The sequence below is a fragment of the Aricia agestis genome, chromosome 19, assembly GCF_905147365.1.
Source record: "Aricia agestis chromosome 19, ilAriAges1.1, whole genome shotgun sequence".
Lineage (NCBI taxonomy): Eukaryota > Metazoa > Arthropoda > Insecta > Lepidoptera > Lycaenidae > Aricia > Aricia agestis.
In genome coordinates this window covers 6,952,664-6,971,357 of record NC_056424.1, presented here as the reverse complement: position 1 = coordinate 6,971,357, position 18,694 = coordinate 6,952,664, and the positions used below count along the sequence as shown (strand labels likewise).

General features: G+C 36.3%; 1 protein-coding gene and 1 non-coding gene across 2 annotated transcripts in view; both read right to left on the bottom strand.

Moving 5' to 3' along the window:
- The window catches only part of LOC121736816 (LIM domain and actin-binding protein 1), a 45,919-nt gene that overhangs the window by 19,242 nt on the left and 7,983 nt on the right, over positions 1 to 18,694 (bottom strand). Inside the window, exons 2-6 of the mRNA XM_042128225.1 lie at positions 14,997 to 15,142; positions 12,040 to 12,203; positions 9,485 to 9,585; positions 8,009 to 8,080; positions 3,575 to 3,734 (exon numbers count right to left, since the gene is read on the bottom strand). Of these exons, the coding sequence (XP_041984159.1) occupies positions 3,575 to 3,734; positions 8,009 to 8,080; positions 9,485 to 9,585; positions 12,040 to 12,203; positions 14,997 to 15,142 (643 nt within the window). The remainder of the gene's footprint in view (positions 1 to 3,574; positions 3,735 to 8,008; positions 8,081 to 9,484; positions 9,586 to 12,039; positions 12,204 to 14,996; positions 15,143 to 18,694) is intronic.
- Trnas-gcu lies at positions 14,048 to 14,129 on the bottom strand. The gene has a single exon. It is a non-coding gene; the product is annotated as a tRNA-Ser (tRNA).

The window sequence follows — 18,694 nt, the reverse complement described above, 5'->3', positions numbered from 1 at the left end:
AGGTATTTTGAAAATGTATTGCTGTCTCGCCAATCTCAAGTCTCCCAACGCAGAGCGCGATAGCGACAACACGACAAAAGTTCTAATAAAATAAAAGAAAATCATCGATTCGTTGTCCTCTGATTCCTTCTCCAAAACTTAACCGATTTAAGTACTTTTTTCATTAACAAAAAAAGCAAGGCTTGAGCTGTGTCCCTATGTTTTACTTTTTTGGTATATTCTAGCTAGTTTTGTTTTCTGAGTGTTTGAACACAGAGAAAAATCTGGCCATTTTTTGGGTTTTTGAACGTTCATATCATTTTTAATAATTAAATTATGAAAAAAAAGAAAACATAGGGACATTGTATTAGTGGCCATAAATATTCAGGAAAAAAATTATAACTCTACCGGCATTATCCAGGGAGGAAATAGCGGACAACGTTTGTATGGAAAAATGGCGGTGTGGATCGCTCTTAATCCAGGATGTCAGCTACCTCCATGTAAAATTTTGTCGAAATCGGTCCAGCCGTTCAAGCGTGAAGAAGTAACAAACATACAAACTCACAAACTCACATACTTTCGGCTTTATAATATTAGTAGGATTTTGAGATTTATTTCGATTATAAAGTTCCGTTAACATCCAAACATCATTTTTATAATTTATCGTCGTCTAACTTTAGAATGTCGACGAGCAATGTATTGGGCACGTTTGAAAATCTCGTGTGAACACTTAAAACGTATAAAAATAGTTTGAATGACGCACAATACGAACGTGCAGGAAGAGGCCCGGTTTTTAGGGTTCCGTACCCAAGGGCTAAAACGAAATAAACTACTACTGAAATTTCGATGTCCGTCTGTCACCACTCACCAGGAACTATGGCTAATTAGAAAATAAGTACATAATCTGTAAATTGGATAATGATATATTATAAGGTTTTTATCCCTTTTATTGATATCATTAAAGCTAACTGATAGACTCGTATTTATATATAATATACTTTGTCAATACAACCTTAAATTCAGAAAGTATTTTTCGCTCGCTGGCGAGTCCGTCTCGCACTTGGCAGGTTTTAATAGGGATGATGACAAGGTCAAAGATTAGCGAATTTTGTTAATAAAATAAAGAAATCACCGTAAAAAATAAGTGTTCCCAAAATTCCAGCTTGATAGCATTTGTATTTTTTTTTGTTATGCGTCTTCAAAGTTGGATATTCAAGTCGATTTTTTTTTCAATTCAATTTCTTAATATTTGTATACAATTCGATAACTTATGCAATTAAAAGCAAGTGTTGTTATGTAACCACTTTCATAAACGCAATATTTAATATACCTGTCGAACAAAGTTGTCTCCCGATGCATACAAACTACGAAAGAGTGACGTCATACTTTCGTAGCACTTTGTATGGAGCGTTTCGGGCAGGTCTTTTTTATGAGATATTTGAATTGTCATATCTTGGTGAATTTTTAAGCTATCAGAGTCATTCTTTCAACGATGTTTCTATTTTTAAGTGTCTTTCAATTACCGATAAGAAAAAAAAATAGTCATAATGCGTATTCTTAAATGTACGTGAACTTATATTCACAGCTTTTTTGACAGATTCTCCATACTTCATCTGTCAAGTTAAGTGATGGATATCCTATTCGGCACTTATCAGGAAGTGGTGAAACAGGCCCTTATGGGCTGTTTCACGGCTTTCTGATAAGTGCCCTGTGCCGGATAGGCTATCCACCACTTAACTTGACAGATAGAGTATGAAGAATCTGTCAAATAAGTTGTGGATAGTCTATCCGGCATTTTCTTAGGAAGTGGAACAGGCCGTTAATGTATTAAATAGCGAGTTTTTCTAAGTTTTCATAGGTTCATATTTATAATTATAGGGCTTAAAAAAACAAAGCGATATAATTTTGCTATAATAATACGTAATAATTATGTAACCCTTGTTTTCATCAAAAATATATAATTATATATAAAGGGTGTGACAAAACCAAGTGATAATACTTTAGGGTGTGTATGTGTTCCTTGTATAGAGTTCACTGTGAAAGTAGCAACGCTGAAAATTACTTCTATATTTTTGTATGGGCCAATTCGAGACGTGGGGGCAGATCTCATAGAAACATAGAAGTCGAAAGGATCTCTTTCAGCGCTGCTACTTTCACAGTGAACTCTCTACAAGGAACACATACACACCCTAAATTATTATCACTTAGTTTTGTCACATCCTTTAAATATAATTATATTTTTTTGACCTAAAGGCAGGTCATAGTAGCCCTGGGGGGTGAGCCAAAATCTTTTCGTTTTCGCTTCGTTATAGAATCGCCGATGAAAATGTATGGAATTGACATAAGCGTTTGTTATAATTTGTGCATTTTAAGATGATATGGGTGACAGTTTTCATATTTCTTGCTACGGGTTTTTTTTACAAGAAAAAAAAAACAAAATGTAATAAATTATATTCCATCTACAAAAACAAATGTTTCCTATACTTAATTGTAAATGAATAAAAATGAAAAGTTGCTAAATGCTAACTTATTAATATAACATTATAAATATTAACTGTAAAATAGGAGTATAATATTATTGTTACGAAAACATTTGAAAAATGTTAGATGCATGAAACGGAACTTATGTCAATAGAGATTGACTCTGTTGAATCGAAATCAAATCGATAAAAAAGGGCGGCCATCTTAAATCGCCGGCACCACTGAAATGTCAGTGCGAAATCGATAATTTCGATTGCAATTCCTTTACGAAGTGATTCAATATTTTTAAATTATCAATTGATTTTTGTTAGGTAACTTACCTACTATTCTCAATTATAATGTGTCACGACTCACGCATATCATCATAAAACGCACTTAAACTATAATATGACGTTGACGTTCGACTCGTCTTATGTCAATTCCATACATTTTGATCGGCGATTCTATAACGAAGCGAAAACAAAAAAGTTTCGGCTAAATGGCCTGATGTCACTGCGACCCATGAGGATCTATTGTGACTGTGTCTCCAACCCAATGCTGTTCATAAATTGAACGATGTGGTATACTTACCCTGTATATTGTACGAACTTACTTAGCCGCAGGGAGACGGGCCAATCAATCAGTTCAGTTTGAGCTATCGTCAAGGCGACTTCGGAGTGAAAAGAAATGATCAAAAGTGATACCAGTGAAACCTACGACTTGGCTACGACCTAGGACATTGTAAGCGCTTAGTGTTTTGGACCAAGTACTTTGTGTTAGACCTAGTGCTAGTGATTAAAGTCTTCAAAGAGCCAGCAGGTTTTTCTCTCCAAATCCTTCGAACCTTAGCACGTAACAACGTAACGTTAAGGGCTCCCACATATCATTTATATTATAAACTTTGTCGCAGATATTTGCGATGCAATGCGAATTCGCAGTTATGTGTGGGAGAGTAAAAACTAAAAAGAGTTTCACTTGGCGAGCGAATTCACGTCCAGGGACACCAGTTTCTCCAGATCAAGGTCCGGCTTGGCTGTGCTCGTTCAGACACAGCGGGAACCGCGGTTTTACAGCGTTCACGCTTAACCGCTCGGTTTCTGCACGGGAACCGCGCGAGAGTTTAGAGTCGACTCACTTGGCCAGCTTGCTGAGCAGGGCTGTGCTCTTCTCGCGGGGCGCGCGGGGCTGCTCCCGGGGCTCGGGCTCCGGCGCCGCCTTCCTCTCGAACACTTCGAAGCGCGACTTCACGTCCAGGGACGCCAGCTCCTCCAGACCAAGGTCAGGCTTGTCTGATGCTGATGGACACAAAAAATGTTTATTAAGCACCCTAATCCATACTATATGTATAATGTTATACAGGGTGCAATTTAACCTTCCTGCCAAATTTGGATATATTGATCCTTGTTAAAAATAAAAATACACGTATTTCTTCTTTCATAATCACTCAGTACTAAAATTTTGAGAAACAGCCTCCGAAAGTTATCCTACCAAACACCACAAAATATGGACACATGCGCGGCCCGGCCCCGCCCCACCCTTCCATTGATATTCTTGCAGTGACGGATTAAGACTACTTGATGCCCTAAGCAATCCATGCCTGTGGGCCCCCCTATCCGTATATCAACTAGAATCGGTCTTTGAACCTTTACTCTTCTGGCATCACGTCTGAGGGGGCCCTCAGACGTGATGCCCTAGGCAATTGCTTAATTTGATTAAGGGCTAATCCGTCACTGCATTCTTGTTATTATCATTGTTGCGAATTTTCCCTCCATACTTTGACGAACTTAGGACCGTCAAATGTAAAGGACGTAGACAGGTATGTTTAGAATAAAATTAACTGACACACATCAAAAGAATCGAAAATAACAACTTTTTAATTACGAAAAATAAGCACTTTAGAAATTTATAATAAATCTAAACCACATCCTTTGCATTCATCTTATTTACTTCCATCTTGTCTACACTTAGTATAGTTCAAACGAGTTCAAACTGCAATCCGTTTTGCTCTAAGCAAATTCTAGTGCGTTTTGCACATTGTCTTTAAGACTTTAAAAGTTTGTTAAGCACAACTTTGTCACTTTTAACCTCGTTAGAGGCATGTCTTCGAGGCTGGCTAGGCGTGTGCAGGTGTTGCGAAGTGCGAACTGTCCATAATCTGAGTCTTTGATTGTCTCGCGATTCAGATTCAGGGTACAGCTGCTGCATTCGAGAATCATCAATCAGCTGTTACGAAGACGAGGAACGCTTTCTTGCTCGTACAGTCTCTGGGTTCCGTTTAAACTTTCGCCACTCAAAATGTAGCACCTCCACGTTTCATAACACTCGATCGTGGTTAGGGTACGTTGTAACAGACACTAATTAAGCGCGGGGGCAGAGGGCGCCGTGACAAACAAAATAATTACGTGTTAGCTATACAACTACGCGCGTGGTACTAAACGGTCGCCGGCGACCGGCGGGCGGCGGGCCTCCCGCCTCCCACCCCGCGCGTCACCCCCGCTTTACCCCTACGCATAACCGGTCTCGACTGGATATCTGTGCGACGCGATGTACTAGCTCGGTCGCAATATCGCAATTATTATTAACTTATGAAGTGACCATTGTGCCATCAATTTTTTTTGGGATAAAATATGTAATTGTAAAAAAATTAACACCCCATTTTTTTTGGTTTAATGGACTCACCTAACCTAACCTAACCTAACCTAAGCCCCAAAAAAAATTTGGCAGGTAGGTTTAATTGCACCCTGTATAAATGCGAAAGTGTGTCTGTTTGTCTGTTACAACTTAAGCTGTAAAATCGATTTTGATGTTCGGCATGCGGATACTCGGTGTCCCGGAAAGGGTTCATAGGATAGTTTATACCGTAACAATGTACGGTTCGCCGTTCGAGTTGCGGGCGTAAGTACTAAGTGGTGACTAGCTATGCTAGCTATGTGAAGCTGGAGAAAGTAACATAAAGCTACAGTAAAAGTCACGAAACAAACATTAGCATTTTTTAATCATGAGTACTGAATACTGGGTAAAATTTCGGAACACAAACTCAAACTGAAACTTTTTTATTCAGAATAAATTTTTGCAAATGTTCTCTGAACGTCTACATAATGCCTACCACCGGTTCAGGAACTAACCCGGCGAGAAGAACCGGCGTAAGAAACTCGCACGGGGCCTACTTTTTTACCAAAAAAAGTGAGAAAAAATTAATCTTTTAAAAATAAGGTAATACAATGTTGTAACGTAAAATTATACAATGTCAACATACATACATAATTGTAAGTCATAAAATAATGTAAAAATAGCCTAGCAAGCAGCTATTCCCAAGATGTGCCATCGTTTATGAAATCATTGACCTTATAATAAGGCTTTGGCACACAAACGCTCTTTGACTACTTTTTTAAATTTATTAATGGAAAGATTTTGAACGTTTTCTGGGATTTTATTGTAAAGGCGTATACATTGACCTTTAAAAGATTTACTAACTTTACTAACTCTGATCACCGGTATTTCTAGTTTGTACTTATTTCTAGTGTTTCTTTCGTGACTGTCACTTTTGGTTGTAAAACTAAGATTCCTTCTAACATATAATACACTATTCAAAATGTATTGAGAAGCAACAGTTAGAATACCAATTTCTTTAAACTTTTCTCTCAGAGATTCAAAAGCTGACATTTTATAAATTGAACGTATGCTCGCTTCTGCAGCACAAAAATCGTATTAATGTCGGCAGCGTTTACCCATAAGAGGATGCCATACGACTTTCTACTATGAAAATAACTGAAATAAACTAGTCTTGCTGTGTCTTCGTCAGAAATTTCCCGTATTTTTCTGACTGTGTATGCTGCAGAACTGAGCCTATCTGCAAGATTAGCAATTAAGGACCCCACTGTTATTTACTGTCTAGTGTAATGCCTAAGAATACAGTGGTGTCCACCAAATCCATCTTCTCATCATTTAATAGTATATTGGTTTTAACTTGCCTAACGTTGGGCAAAGTAAATTTTAAACATTTAGTTTTCTTAGAATTTAGAAGTAAGTTATTAACGTTAAACTAATGTACAATTTTTGAGAGAGCACTATTTACCTCGTCGTAATTTGACTGTTGTCGCTTCACTTTGAAAATAAGTGAAGTGTCAGCAGCAAAAAGTACTATCTCATTATCCTTAACAAGATAAGGTAAGTCATTTACGTAGATGAGAAAAAGAAATGGACCTAAAATGGATCCCTGTGGGACGCCTAATTCTATTTTGGTCCCATTGGACCTTTTACTATTAATGTCAACCCTTTGAGTTCTATTTTTGAGGTAAGATGTCAAAAGGTTGAGTGCCGAGTGGTGCAATTTTCTGATCAATTTAGCATGCTCAACACAGTCAAAAGCCTTGGAGAGGTCGCAAAAAACCCCTAGGGCATCCTGCGAGTCCTCCCATGCTTCAAATATACTATAAAGAAGACCTATACCAGCATCCGTTGTGTATCGACCCTTAGTAAAACCATATTAATTATAATGTAATAAATTATTAAAGTTAAAATGTAATAGTAACTGATTTAAAATTATTTTTTCAAATATTTTACTTAAGAGTCGGTAGAATCGATATAGGCCTATAATTTGTGGGATCAGATTTAAGTCCCGCTTTAAATAAAGGTACAATCTTACTGTGCTTCATCAAGTCAGGAAAAACATCACTCTTTATGCAGTCATTAAAAATTATTGATAGATGAGGAGCTATGATGTCAATTATCGATTTGATAATTTTAGTAGACATGCCCCAGAGATCAGTAGTATCTTTAATATTTATTAATTTAAAAGTATCAATGATATTTTTGGGGACCATCTGTCTAAACCTAAAATTGACATTACATTCCTTTACATTATCTCTGAGTAGTTTTTCAGCAGCTGCAGGTGAGGAGTTTAAATTTTTTGTAGTTGAGACCGGAATGTCAGCAAAAAATTTTTCGAAGACCGCCGCAACCTCATGATCATTGGTAATCTTTTTATTTTCAAAATAAAGTTCAAAATCGGAGCTACGACGGGTGACATTTCCAGACTCCCCAGCTATTACTTTCCAAGTAGTTTTAATTTTATTTTTCGAATTTTTAATTTTATTCCTAATGTGAATAGACTTAGCGGCTTTACAAACTTTTTTAAAAATCTTTAAATAGTTTTTTACATATGTTTTGAATTTATCACTAGTATTCATGGATTTTTCATCATACAATTCATATAATCTTTGCCTGCTTATTTTAATTCCTGTAGTTGCCCATACTGTAAAATTATTATTATTTTTATGGCTGTTTCTAACCGTTCTAGGAGTGAATACAGTATTAAATTGGGTTCTTATCATCTTAAACAATTTGTTAAATTCTTCATCTGAACTATTTGACTCATCCAATAATAATTGAATATGTGAACTTAAGTTAAAAGTTAAGTTATTTCTAAACTTCTCAATACGTTTTGTATTCACAGGAACAAACACACGCTTTTCCTCTAGGTAACTATCGCAATGTATATTAAATGAGTACACCTCCTCCAACCACAAATGAATACACCTCAAGTAAATTCTAATCTGACAATACTCACCTCTGACGACGTCTGGGGGCAGCTCGACGGGGTTGCTCTCGCATATTATCATTTGGTGTTTTCTCGGTGTAGCTAAAACAATATCATACATTATTTCATACCGTACTCCCTCGAATTTTTAGCTACGACACAGAGTACAAGCTACGCACAAAAATCTAGTGGGTCCAGTACCCAAACTTATTTTGTCTACTGCCCAATTAGATACCAAATTATTTTTAGCGCCCCCACTGTTTCACCTACTTTCTTAACTTTATTTAAATTAAAAGGGCTTTTGCCGCTGCAAAAATGAATACAAAATGCTAAATATGTCGTTTTCACCATTTACCATTACCACCGACTTAATTTTTATTCCCGAAGTTTTCTGGGTCGCACTGCCCCCCTTTAGGCCTTCAGCACCCACAAAGGGCCGTTATCGCCCACTTTGGGAAAGGCTGGTCTCGAATGCATAGCTACGCACAAAAATCTAGTGGGTCTAAAGTCTAGAGTCTAATGGGTAGGACTTTCACACTTGTGAGGGTCCGAATTCGATCACACCAGGATCATTTTAGATCTCAAGTGCATTGTACTGACACTCGGTAAAGCATAATTAATATCGTGAATAATCCCGTATAAACTTGGTTTCAGACTCATAGACCAAATGTTTAGGAAACTAATTACGTGCTTGGGTAAACCGAATTAAAATAATAACTTGACCTAGGCATTTGAGGAGAACTACTACTTAAAAGTCATACTTCCATAATGAATATTGATATTATAAACGAAAACTTCCATATTATTTCACTGTACACAACATAAAATTCTTTGACAATTAAAACATGTGAATGTGTAAAAGGGAAGTATTTGCTAATAAATACGAAAGTATCACTTTTTAAGCCTAAGGCCGAGACCGCACAGCGACACGGCACGACGCGACACTTCACTCCCATAGAACTGACGTTTATATAACGTCAGATTCACGTTTTTAAAACGTCAATTCTATGGGACGTGAAATGTCGCGTTGTGTCGCATAGTGCGGTCTCACCAAGGTGCACGTGTGCGACACGCACTACGCGACACGTCGCGGTAGGGACGCGACACGTTACGTTCCATAGGAATGACGATTTACAAAGGTAAATATGTACTATGAAACGTGAGGTGTCGCGTCGTGTCGCTTCGCTTCAGTGCGGTCTCGCCTTAATTTTTATTTTTTGTCTATTAGTATCTATATATTAATACGTGAGCCAAAAACTTTGTATCCCTTTTTACGAAAAATGGGGAAACGTACGTGAATGAAATTTTGCACAGTTATATTTTATATGGTGAAGGAGTGCATCGAGCTAATATTATTTTGAAATTATACTTTTATCATACATTTTTTTAACAAATAAAACATTACACACACTACAACTCTCGATCGATCTTTCGAGATCGATCTATATTAGTTAAACTAGAGATCTCGGGCGATCTCTAGTTTAACTAATATAACATATTGTGTACCGTCAGTCTGGTCGTCGTCGTCCACGGGTTTGGGCTCGAATAGCTGCTTGAAGTGCGGCTTGCAGTACAGCGTCGTGTGGTCGCTCTGGTACGTCTCCACGCTGGAATAATAATATAGTAAATGTGATTAATAACACCCAAACTAATATTATAAACTAGAATAACTAGACGATGCTCGCAACTTCGTTGCGCCAAAATTAGTTTATCGCGCGAGAACCGTACATTTTTCCGGGATAAAAAGTATCCTAGGGGCCATTCCATTATCGCGGGTGCAACCTTTTGACGCACTTAAAGCGTCCTACTGACAAAATAAAACATATCTATTAATAAATTATCTTTTGAAGGGATACATTTTAACTAGTTTAATCATGATATGTAAATGAAAACTATAATTAAATCTAAGAAAAGCCACAAAATATGTTTTAAGTAGTATCGCGGGTGCAACCAAATCGGCCCTCCATTAAGAACTCTGACGAGTTCATTTGAGAATACTGTTAATTGTGAAACTTTTAGTTATTTATTAACCCATATTTCAAAAGTGTATAAGACAAAGAAATGATTTAACTAGATACAATTAATTTAAGTTATTAGTACTAGGAATTATTAACAATTTCCACGATCGCGGGTACAACATCAGAATATCGCGGGTGCAACAAGTCTAAAGAAATTGAATTTACTCATAAGTCTGCGACTAATTTCTACATTTTTGATATGCAATACATAATATTATTAGTAAGTTGTAATAATACTACTTAAAATTTTGTTATTTTTTAATTATCAGTCATTTATCGATCTGAGAAAATAAATTGTCTAAATCACTAAAAACAATTTAATAATGTAACTTAGGCAAACGTTTTTCGATGTATTGCTATAAAACCGAACTGCAGCAAACATTTAATTCAAAATTTATATCTATAATTTAAAAGAATATGGTAGAATTATAAGTAAAAATATTTTTTTCAAAGAAAAATATTAAATATATATGATTTTTATGTCATTTGTAGCATGTCTTATAAAATGTTTAAAAATAAAAGAAGATTAATCATCATTTTGAAACATCTCTTAAGTAATACATGAAATATATCTAAAAATATAAAACACGATGTGACTCTATTGAAATTTTTATAAATCTTGTAATTACATGAAAACTATTGATAACAAATATAATTTAACGTTATTGTTTACCTTAATAATATTAAATATGTCGAAAATTACTAGAATAGTTAAAAAATAAATTGTTGCTTTTGCAATTGTACTGCTTCGATCGCGGGTGCAACCACTTTTAAGGTACTGTTTTTTTCATTAAAAACCATAAAATAGTTTATTCCAATGATTAATTTCTATTTCCCTTTCAATTCTTCTTACTTTTACAAAGTTTCAAATTATTAACAATTCATTTTAGCGAGAAAACTAAACTTTTGTACCTTTTTTATCGCGGGTGCAACAATTGCAACTTTTGTTTTAATAATGTTTGAAAACTAATTTAAAATTGTTGATTTTTTTGCGCAGCAATATAAACTTATGTTATACAGTCAATATTATGTAGTGAAATTCAACTTCGAGCTAGTGATTTGTCGTAAAAATAATCATGTGTGGCATAAGCAGTTTTTCTCGCGCCGTTAGATGATATCACTTCAGAATGTTATAAATCATTCAAATTTAAATTTTTACTGATAAAAGTTCTTTTGCTAGTAAATATACATCTTTCTATATATAATTCAATAAAAAAATGTAACAAATGCTGTAATTTAAAAATTCGTGTCGAGGGTCGTCTCTAGCGGAATCGTCAAGACGTCCTTTCCCGGGACTCAAGGTCATTTTCAGCAAAATCGGTTCAGCGGTTTGGGCGTGAAGAGGTAACAGACAGACATACACACTTTCTCATTTATAATATTAAGTATAGATATGGATGTCTCTCCATTCGTATGCTATCTGTCTTCTTACCTTTACTGCGTAACCGATTTTGATAAATTTTAGTTTGCAGAAGCAGTTCCCGCGCTTACATCAATCCGTACCCGTGCTGACGTCTCTTTCTTATCCACTGTTGTTATGAATCTCGTTTAAAGTATTGAAACGTCAGCTACCGATCGGCGAGCCGTAAGCACAGAAGATCGCAGCTGTCTCGGTGCGAGTCCACGACGTATTTGTAGCGGGTCCGTTGCATGTCCGCGACGTATTCGCTGCGTGCGCACTCGCCGTACAGATAAACTGGAGTAAAGCCCTTACGGTTAGGGCCCTTTTATGCATATTATTGCCCGCGCGCTGATGTGGACCGGATGCAAGTTGCGCGCATCCCATTATTTCATAGATATTTTTCCTATCATGCGGGCACAACGCGCGCGGTCAGGCCATGTTGTAACGTATGCCTTAAGGCCCCTAGGGGCATCAGTCCCCTGTACTCACGTGAGCTGCTTGTTGCACTGCGCGCACCGGAAGCACTCCTTGTGCCAGGCGCGCCGATCCGACTTCACCCGCTCCATGACGCACACTGGCCGGGCGCACTTGGCGCAGTCGGGTCCTCCTCCATCTTAGGGGCATCAGTCCCCTGTACTCACGTGAGCTGCTTGTTGCACTGCGCGCACCGGAAGCACTCCTTGTGCCAGGCGCGCCGCTCCGCCTTCACTCGCTCCATGGCGTACACGGGCCGGGCGCACTTGGCGCACGTTGGGTTCTCCTCCACCGCCTTCATCTTCTTGTGCAGTTTCTCGGAGCTTTTTGACTGAAAAAGAGAAAAAAATGGTTTTGATGATATGACTTTAATAGATACCAAAGGTTATTTTGGCGCCCTTTTGGAACTTATTATTTGAAAGCGTTACGTTTTGATAATGACAGTTGGTAGACGGCTGTTGGATACGAAAGTATAAGAGTTGAGACACCATGAAAATGTGAAGTACCACTATACATTTTCACTATTATGAATTTTTGCTTTTGTACACAGAACAAAGAACTGTTCTCGATCTAGCTTTTATAACGAGGTGGTTAGGTTAGGTTAGGTTAGAGGTGGTTAGGTTAGGTTAGGTTAGGTTATGTTAGTGGTTAAATGTTATCGGCAAAAATCAGTAAGGCCCACTTGCGCCAAAACTGTGAGTTAAATAAATAACCCGGGGCTTAATAACTCAGTGTTACCGTTTTTAATATTTAACTCATACTACATATTGCACCAGAAGAATTTATCCCAGAGTCAACTAACCCGGGCTTATGTCATGTTAATTCATTCTTTTTACACCCAGCCAAATATGATAGAGCGAATGCTGAATAATTTAAGTGTACTGCTCTCTCTCGCTCCACAGTACTTTAGATAAGACTATCTCCTTATGTCAGATTTGAAATGACACGTGGTTCTATGTCGCATTGTGCGTGCGTGTTGTGATATTTTGTGCAAATAAATTAGGCGGAAAATGATAAAAATTGGGAAGAAATACTTCTGTCCAATGTTTATCTCATAGACTTATTTATATAATGTCGTATAAGTTTATGGTTTATCTAGTCTACCTATTTATAAAGGAGTTCACTAAAGACGCACTAATCCAATGATATTATTATTGAACTTTGGTAGAGACTTACTTTTTATGCTCATTTGTATTTGTATATTGCATTTATTTTCAATTTTATTTAATAAACAGAGAACAGTTTCTCTTTCTAGGCGAAATCTTCAATGGAAATATTTGGTCTCTTTGTGAGTAAATACGGGACCCTAAACAGATCGGTCCATTCTACAATCCTTCTGTAATACGAGTCCGAACATTAGTCCGAACATTAGTTACATGATTATGATGGAATTATCGAATACATTAGTATTCGATAATTCCTTCATCATCATCAGATAACCACCACTGATCATTTATCATGGTTAAACACAAAATAAAACCGGTACCTATTACTGAACACAACAATCTACATAAGTTATAACGAGTCCGAACATTAGTTACATGATTATGAAGGAATTATCGAATACATTAGTATTCGATAATTCCTTCATCATCATCAGATAACAACCACTGATCATTTATCATGGTTAAACACAAAATAAAACCGGTACCTATTACTGAACACAACAATCTACATAAGTTATAACGAGTCCGAACATTAGTCCGAACATTAGTTACATGATTATGAAGGAATTATCGAATACATTAGTATTCGATAATTCCTTCATCATCATCAGATAACACGACTGATCATTTATCATGGTTAAACACAAAATAAAACCGGTACCTATTACTGAACACAACAAACTACATAAGTCATAACCGAAAAATCTCTGTTTTGATATTACTAACCCAGAGTTAGTTGATTTAACCCTCCGACATCGGTGGGTTAAGAATTTAAAAAATTAACACGAGGTTAACTCCTAACTCTTGGTGGTGCAAGACATGATGTCAATTTAAATTCGAAGTATAATTTAACTCAGAGTTAAGCGCGTTAACCCAGTCTGGCGCAAGTGGGCCTAAGTGTCTCATTTTTGTATTTTTAAGAATTCCAAAATATAGATATTTTTAACATCATAATGAAGCAAAATAACCCCGTCGAAGATTGAAAAGAAACTAATTTACAAAAACTTATCGACGAGGATGGGATTCGAACCCACGCGTGCAGAGCACATTGGATTAGCAGTCCAACGCCTTAACCACTCGGCCACCTCGTCACATTCTAGATGAGTGAAAGTAATGATGAATTTAATTTCCCGTATTGTGATAATAGAAACCCGTTTCGTAGACGAATATCGGTCTTTTTCAATTTTATTGTCCTTCTATGGTTCGTGTCGAAATGTAAAATGTTTTTACTTTTTTTTTATTTATGATTTTCTAATGTTAAATAATGTCGATTGTCGGTACACCGGATTCTTTAATAAGATTTTACGAGTTTTTAATGGCGCAAATATAATCATTGTCACGGGCAATATATAGGTAGTACTTAAATTAAAATATTTTAAGACCGCTAAATGAGCATACGGATCGCCTGATGTCACACAACCTCCGCGGTAAATATGCCAACAACCATTGACAATAATGTTTACTGTTTGTTGTTTATAAATCACCGAATAAAAAATAAATCTTATTAATACCGATACTTGTTTATTGTAATTTTGAATCAACGAATTATCAAATCTAGTTTACAAATCTCATTAATATATAAGATATTAGAACTTTAGAATTCTATGACCATAATAATATGGATTGTACTACATCACGGGAAACTCTTCGGCTGGAATTAGGGACCGTTTGTAGGAACTATATGCGTCTTTCTTTGTATAACAATATGAAGGAACTAGGTAGCAGGACAAATTTAAAGTTTTGGATTGGTAACACTAGCTCGCAGCACCATTGTTTTTAAGCTGAACACTTCAAATCAATTTAAATCATGGTTTACTTGATGTAAATAATTTCACCTCATTTTTTAATAATATAGAGGGTTTCCGAATTCCTGATGATGCAAGCAGCAAGGCTCTATAGTCTATACTCTATAATCTATACTCTATAGAAGTTACACAATACACAGTAAGTATACTCACAACCGAAATGGATCCCTCATCCTTGTGCCGCCTGGTCTTGGTCTTCTTAACCTTCCTCGTCTCCGTGACCTCCTGGTAGCTGTGCACCCTGCTCTCAGACTGGATGAGGCTCTGTGACGCCTCCATTGTCGTGGCCATCTTTACCTCTGGAATATACCGGGGTTACCATTAGTAAAAACGTACCATACTTTTGGGGAAAGAAGTTATGCCAAAAGTAAACATGATTGTTTATCAAAATATAACTTAATTCTACTTTTTGTTAGCCTGCTGAATGGTTTTAGTTATAAAACACTTTCCAAGAATCATAGTGTTTTCCAACGTGATTGTGGGAAAGTCCATCGTTTTCATTACTAATTTCACTAAGTTTCCAGCCCCCGTAGACAAGCGGCAAAATGCTAACGCTAACGCTAGCGCTACAAAATGTATGGATTTAATGGAATGGAATGGAATGGAATACATTAGTATTCGCTAGCGAAGCGATGACTTATGTCAAATCGCATACATTTTGTAGCGCTAGCGTTAGCGTTAGCGTTAGCGTTTTGCCACTTGTCTACGGGGGCTGGACAGACAAAAATGTTATAATTTACGACACTGAATGCGTCGGACTTTATTTATTTTAGACAGGATCGCGAAGATTAACCAGGTTTTCGAGCCCTGTTTCTGAGAAAACAAAAAACAAAACCTAAAAGGAAATACAAAATTACGCTCTAGTTATGCAATTTCCAAGGAAAAATTATAGGTATCCTCGCTAGTTGAGAATGTCGTTCTACCTCTTATTATAGTAAATAATTATAGCTTATGTTCCCACAAGTATTACCACCGAGACCTAGTGTTAATATCACATACAGTACATTATGGAGATGCCTGAATAATTTGGAATTAACCACTTTACTAACGATCCAACGGAGTGTATAGAGTACAGATGTTATAACTACCTATACGATGTTTTCTCCCGCCTGCCTAGCATACGCCAACGAGATATCTCACTCTACATGTTTTCTCGATGTTTGATGGTTTGTCTCTTCATCTCTATTGACCCTAGCATGACAAACATGTTATCTCGAAATAACACATTTTTATAGAGTTTTGTCGAGATAATGTCGAGATTTTGACATTATGAGACGGGGAGTTTTTAATTATTTCGAGAGTGAGATATCTCGTGGGCGTATGCTAGGCAGGCAGGTGTTATACGTTGGAGAAGTCGTTTGATAGGCAACTGGCAAGGCAGCCATAAATACAAAAGTGTGTCTGTCTATATGTTACTTCTTCACTCCCAAACAGCTGAACCGATTTTGCTGAAATTTTATGTAGATTGTAGAGATACTTCGAGTCCCGGGAAAGGACATAGGATAATTTTTATCCCAAAAAAATCACTTTCTATACTAACATACGGAAAAGTTCAACTCTGTTAACATACGGTAACAACTTTTTGCAATAGTATCGCAAAAAGTTGTTACCGTATGTTAACAGAGTTGAACTTTTCCAGATCATCTTTACTGATTTGACCACAAATCAAATCTTAAAAATAAGCGGCCAAGTGCGGGTCGGACTCGCGCACGTAGGGTTCCGTACCAGTATAGAGCAAAATTAGGCCAAAAATTGTGTTTTTTGTACGGGAGCCCCCCTTAATTTTTTATTTTATTTTAATATTATTATTAAATACCTATTAAAGTACACATATAATTAAGAACTTTGAGAAAAATTAAAGTACCTACCTGTTGTCATTATTGATATAAAGCAAAAAAGGCCAAAAAATTACGTTTGTTGTATGAGAGCCCCCCTTAAATATTAATTTTATTTCGTTTTTAGTATTTGTTGTTATAGCGGCAAGAGATATACACAATCTGTGAAAAATTCACAGATTGTGTATATCTGTTACAGCCTGGAGACAGACGGACAGACATCGAAGTCTCAGTAAAAGGGTTCCGTTTTTACCCTTTGGGTACGGAACCCTAAAAATTTGATCTATACTGTGCATTTTTACGTGATAGCAAATAAGTCTCTTATGCGTTTTCCTGATGATTTCCACTGAGCATTGAGCGAAAGCTGTTTGAACCTGTTAAATATTTATGTAGAGAAGAAGTATAAAGAAAATATCTTTGCTCGGTAATCTGTAACACCCAAGAAACATAATATTATTACAACTCAGTTTACATTTTACAGTATGTTAAATTTTGCGTAGCTATTGCATAATGTATTATGATAAGATACTTATCTGTTTTCATTAATTTTGATATTTAAAATGTAAACAAAAATAAAATTCTACCAAATACCCTATGGACATGTAGAACTCAGGAAATATTTGAAAAAAAAAATATTCTGAATAAAAAATTTTTAGTTTGAGTTTGAAGTCTAAACTGTAGAAGAGATGATCGACTTGCTCAAACCAACAATTAATATTTATGTCTTACAGAGGACATTCATAAAATGCATGTTAAAAAGTTTAAAAAATATATTAAATTGTAGTTTGTAGTGTTTGGAATTTATAACTGCAGTGCGCCTATATTTAAGCTGTTATCAAGATTGTAAACAGAGGAGGAGTAAATATGTATAAGTATTTCTATATCACTATAACACAGTCAATATTATAACCCATCCAACGATAGAAAAGGATCAAAACTGTTACCCTTATTAAAAATGATCCATGCACAATTTATGATTCTTTGATTCTCTGAGACCTTATATTTGTATCAAAAGTAGTAAGGACAACTGAAGTGAACAGGCCAAACCGCCTGGCCTGTTCAATTTTTATAACATAAAACTTACCTACTTCATCATCTGACTAACATATAATCTATACTATCTTAGACACAATCCACTTTTTCTTTTATTTCAAAACATTTTCCCGATCCTAAACCCCCCATTAACGCAAAAACCAACATTTTCAAGTTTTAAGTCACCCACAGGCCCCACAGCCCACTTCATCGACTCACGTCATCAAATATCAAAAGATTGTTTACCTACTCGTGTTCTACTACTAGTTCCTACTAGTTCCTGTCACCGCAATTTCACATTACTATCACTAATTAGTAATTACTGTAATCAGCAATTAACTTTTACTGTACTACTCGTGTCTGCTGGTGCCAGCGACTGTCCCGGCGCTTGACTTTTAACTGTCCGTATTTATAGACTTCCAATAAAATACTCCACCTGAATTCGCGGCGTGTGGCGTCCCATTTACAAATCTCTGATGTATTTTTAACTTTCATATCTAAACTTTGGGAGGAATTTGTCGTTCGCGAGATTGCAGCATCATTTGAAACATGCAACAGTGGAGTAACAAATCCCAAACGGAAATATTACGAAAGAAATATCGGGCGTTTCAAGCATAATTTTTGCGGAGACTGAAGATAGCGAATGTACAAAGTCAGAGTGGAAGGGAGCCAAAAATATGGAATCAAACTTTCAAACAGAAGCATCTATCATACGTTTAAAATTAAAGAAAAAGTACATAATGCAGGAGGAAAGGTTAATACGTGGAGGAATTATTTTTTTTACCATCTATCCGTTTTCTGTCAAAGTAGTTCAGTACTTCAATAATTTTCCTTCATTTGACCCAATAGAGAGATAAATAATAATAATTAATTAGTGTTCTCTGATCCTTAAACCCTTAAGGAAAACCGCATCGCAAACCCCACCACAAACAAGAGTGACTCAACGCTCAACCATCTTATAATGGATCCACCCATTCTATGCCT